Source organism: Periophthalmus magnuspinnatus, chromosome 3, assembly GCF_009829125.3.
Source record: "Periophthalmus magnuspinnatus isolate fPerMag1 chromosome 3, fPerMag1.2.pri, whole genome shotgun sequence".
Taxonomy (NCBI): Eukaryota; Metazoa; Chordata; class Actinopteri; order Gobiiformes; family Gobiidae; genus Periophthalmus; species Periophthalmus magnuspinnatus.
In genome coordinates, this window is record NC_047128.1 from 3,720,237 (window position 1) to 3,723,562 (window position 3,326).

At 37.4% G+C, this 3,326-nt stretch overlaps 1 protein-coding gene across 1 annotated transcript; it reads left to right on the forward strand.

Moving 5' to 3' along the window:
* The first annotated feature begins 1,492 nt into the window (after window positions 1–1,492).
* Window positions 1,493–1,735, forward strand: ctxn2 (cortexin 2). The gene has a single exon (XM_033986328.1). It carries the CDS (start codon window positions 1,493–1,495, stop codon window positions 1,733–1,735), a length of 243 nt encoding a protein of 80 aa, XP_033842219.1.
* Window positions 1,736–3,326: the final 1,591 nt, after the last annotated feature.

Below are 3,326 nucleotides of genomic sequence, written 5' to 3' on the forward strand. Positions count from 1 at the left end.
GATTCTTAACAGCTGTTTCTTCCTGACATATTCCTCATTTCTTATGCTTCCCCATATGTTGATACATTAATGATATTGAGGAAAATCTAATTAAAATGATCCTTATTATAATTTGTAGCGGTTGTGCATTTTTTAAATTGAAAACTGTTTTGCGCATATTAATTCCCATTAATTCCCCGTGCATACATCCTCATCATATACTGTAACTGTTGTCCTAGTAGCATGCACGTTAATTGCTCATTCCTTGTGCTTCACCATAAAATAATTGTGAAAAATCATTAGAAAATTATCAATATTATGATTTTTATGCTAAAAATCATAATATAGGTGAGACGCTACAGGCAAAACTATTTATTTATTTTTATTTTTTGGTTAGTTTGTTCTCTTAGCGTATAAGTTTTCATATGGAAACAACAAAATCGTTCTCTGCTCTGAAAGATGTTTTAATATTTCATTTAATCCACCTGCCTGCGTAGTGTTATATGGGACATTGTAACTTCAAAGACAGTTTTCTATAAATGCATTTCCGCAATAGAGACATAAAGATCAGGCCTTAAAATAGCACTGACACACATCAAACTTAACACTGTTGGACTTAACAAGATTTTGAAGAAACACACAGAAGGATTTTTTGATATCTAATTCCAAGTCTGATTTATTCAAGTTTTTACTCCAAAAAATGAAGCGAAATTTGAATTTTTAGGCAAGTTTTCAGTCAGATTTAGTTTACTCAAATAGTAAATCTGATCCAAAATCCCCTCTGTAAATGTTTTTTAATGAAATATGCCATCAAAATGAAGTAAAACCCAGCTCTTTTCATGTTTCTGTGTCCCAAAAATAGTTAATTTTGACCATTTTTACACCTAAAACGCCTTATTTTTATATGAAAACATTACACGATGAAAAACTTATAATACATTTTTTTCTTACATTCATACAAGTAAACTACAAGATAACTTTCAAATTGATATCTTTAAATTTAAGAATTTTTCCTATTTACCTGCGGCATTTCACCTTATTGTATTGTATCTGCGTATTAACAGAGAGCCCCTTCATATGTCCAGTGTATAACTGTAACTGGATGCAGGCTAACTGTTGTCTTCATCATATATTATAATGTAATTGTGGAAAATCATTGTATTTGTTTATTTCTTTCACCAGTTTCACCACTTTTATGCATATTGACCTGAGTCTATATTAACGGGCATCCCAGACAGCCCTCACATATCGTCATATTTCCTGTAACTGTCCAAGTAGGATCCAGGCTAACTGTTGTCTTCACCATATATTATAATGTAATTGTAGAAAATCATTGTATTTGTTTATTTCTTTCACCGTTTTTGTGCATATTAATCCCCGCTCTATGTTCCCGGGTATCCCAGACAGCCCTCACATATCGTTTCTTATAACTGTCGTCCAGGTAGGATGCAGGCTTTCAGCGCCCTGAGTCTTTCTGAGGAGGGATGAGGAGGTCGGACGCCGCGTTAGCACCATGTTCAGTGCCCACTATAACCATTCTCTGGCTGCCATGAGCGGCGCCGACATGGCCCATTCGCTAACTCTGGAGCAGAAGACCGCCTTCGCCTTTGTGGGAATGCTGCTGGTGTTTTTGGCGCTGCTCATCATCAGGTGTTTCCGGATTCTGCTGGACCCGTACAGCAGCATGCCATCGTCCAACTGGTCGGACGGCATAGAGGGGCTGGAGAAAGGAACGTTTGAATACGCCCTAACCTAACACAGGGAGAGAGAGACAGTGGAGTTGCCCTTTGGAATGATCGGACTGTTTTGACACAAGCACACGAGCCCAATTCGGAAAACGGATTTAAAGGGAGTTTAATGTTTTTGTATGTCCGTGTAGAGTCTATCGGAGCGAATGAGATACTTGGACACTCGGATATTCGGAAGCACATTTGAAATATTTTTATTTTTATGAATCAAAATGGCCGAGGGTGAAATTTTGTGCCAAGGGAACAACGATGAGTGTCACGCATTCATGCCGACATTGACTTCCTCTCAGCGTGGATTACAAACTTTTTCATGACTTTTATTTATTCGTCTTCCACTTTTTCGGAGCAGTTTTGCAGATTTTCATTTTTGCGTTTTGTCAACCAGCAAAAGCTACCAATCAAAGGCCATATTTTATCAATATTTTTGCTTTAAATCTTATTGTTTACCTTGAAAATGGACGACTGTGATATACTATGACTACGATTCGGCTCTCGTAGGCCTTGAGCAAAGTGTTCACAAGCTGTTAGCATCGCTCGCTACAAAACCGATAGCTTTTCAACTGCCATGCTTCCTTCCTTTTCCAAATATGCCATCACTTCTTCCATTTTGAGAGCTTTACCATGTGACATACCCAGAGGCGGAGGGATTCTGGGGGTCCACTATTACACTATGAGCCATGCCATAGAGCTGAATGTCAGTGGTGTAGAAATTAGGCCGCTGAGGGATTAATTTATCTGAAGACTCAGGGACAAGACTCTGCACAAGAATATATGGCTGGAAACAGGGTAAAAAAGTCCAAATTCGTAGTGACTGTAAGGGACTCCACAGCCTGTGTGAAAAAGTATTTAATCTCGCTGCTTGTACAGGATGCAAAAGCAGATCCAGGAGGCCACGCTGTGAGTGAAGTTGAGTGATGGCCTGGGAGAATTGCCACGGTTTCTTGTTTAAATGTGAGAATTTCGGTGTGCGTCTGATCTGAGGTGATGGATGGCGTTTGTCGACAGTTATATTTTTGTATGAAGCACTTAAATCTTAGTATCTGGAGCAGGAGGAGGTGACATAGTGAAAAAAGGACATGTCAGCTGATTGGAACAGAGCAGTATTGGGCAGCAGTTCAGTTCATGCATTAAAATGTTGTTTTGAATTGCGATGTTGATTATTTTTGGATGTTTCATTTATCTGTTCATTAATTTTGGTAATGACTGAAGAAATTGTCTTTAAGGTTTATGTGTTAAAAGCTCCGGTGGAAGAAGTACAAGACACCAGAGTGAAAAATACTCAAGTAAAAGTAAAAGTGTCACATAAAAAAAAAAAATTACTTAAGTATACCAATTAAAAAATGTACTTCAAGAGTAAAAAGTAAAAGTATTTCTCAAAATCAGATGTTTTGTCAAGACTGTTACAATTACTCTTAATTAAGTAGTACTTTCCCCAAATACCTTTTTACTTTTACTTGAGTAATTTCTAGTTTTGTATTTTGGTGACCCGCCTCTGACTTAAAGGGCCTATGACAGGTTGGAACATTTCACTAAAACACACTTAAGATCATTATATTTTTAAGATTTTGCTAAAATATTTACATTTTTCCCCCCAGGGTG

What these genes read in the sequence shown, in the direction of transcription:
- ctxn2 (XM_033986328.1), top strand. Translation starts at nt 1,493, where the DNA reads ATGTTCAGTGCCCACTATAACCATTCTCTGGCTGCCATGAGCGGCGCC.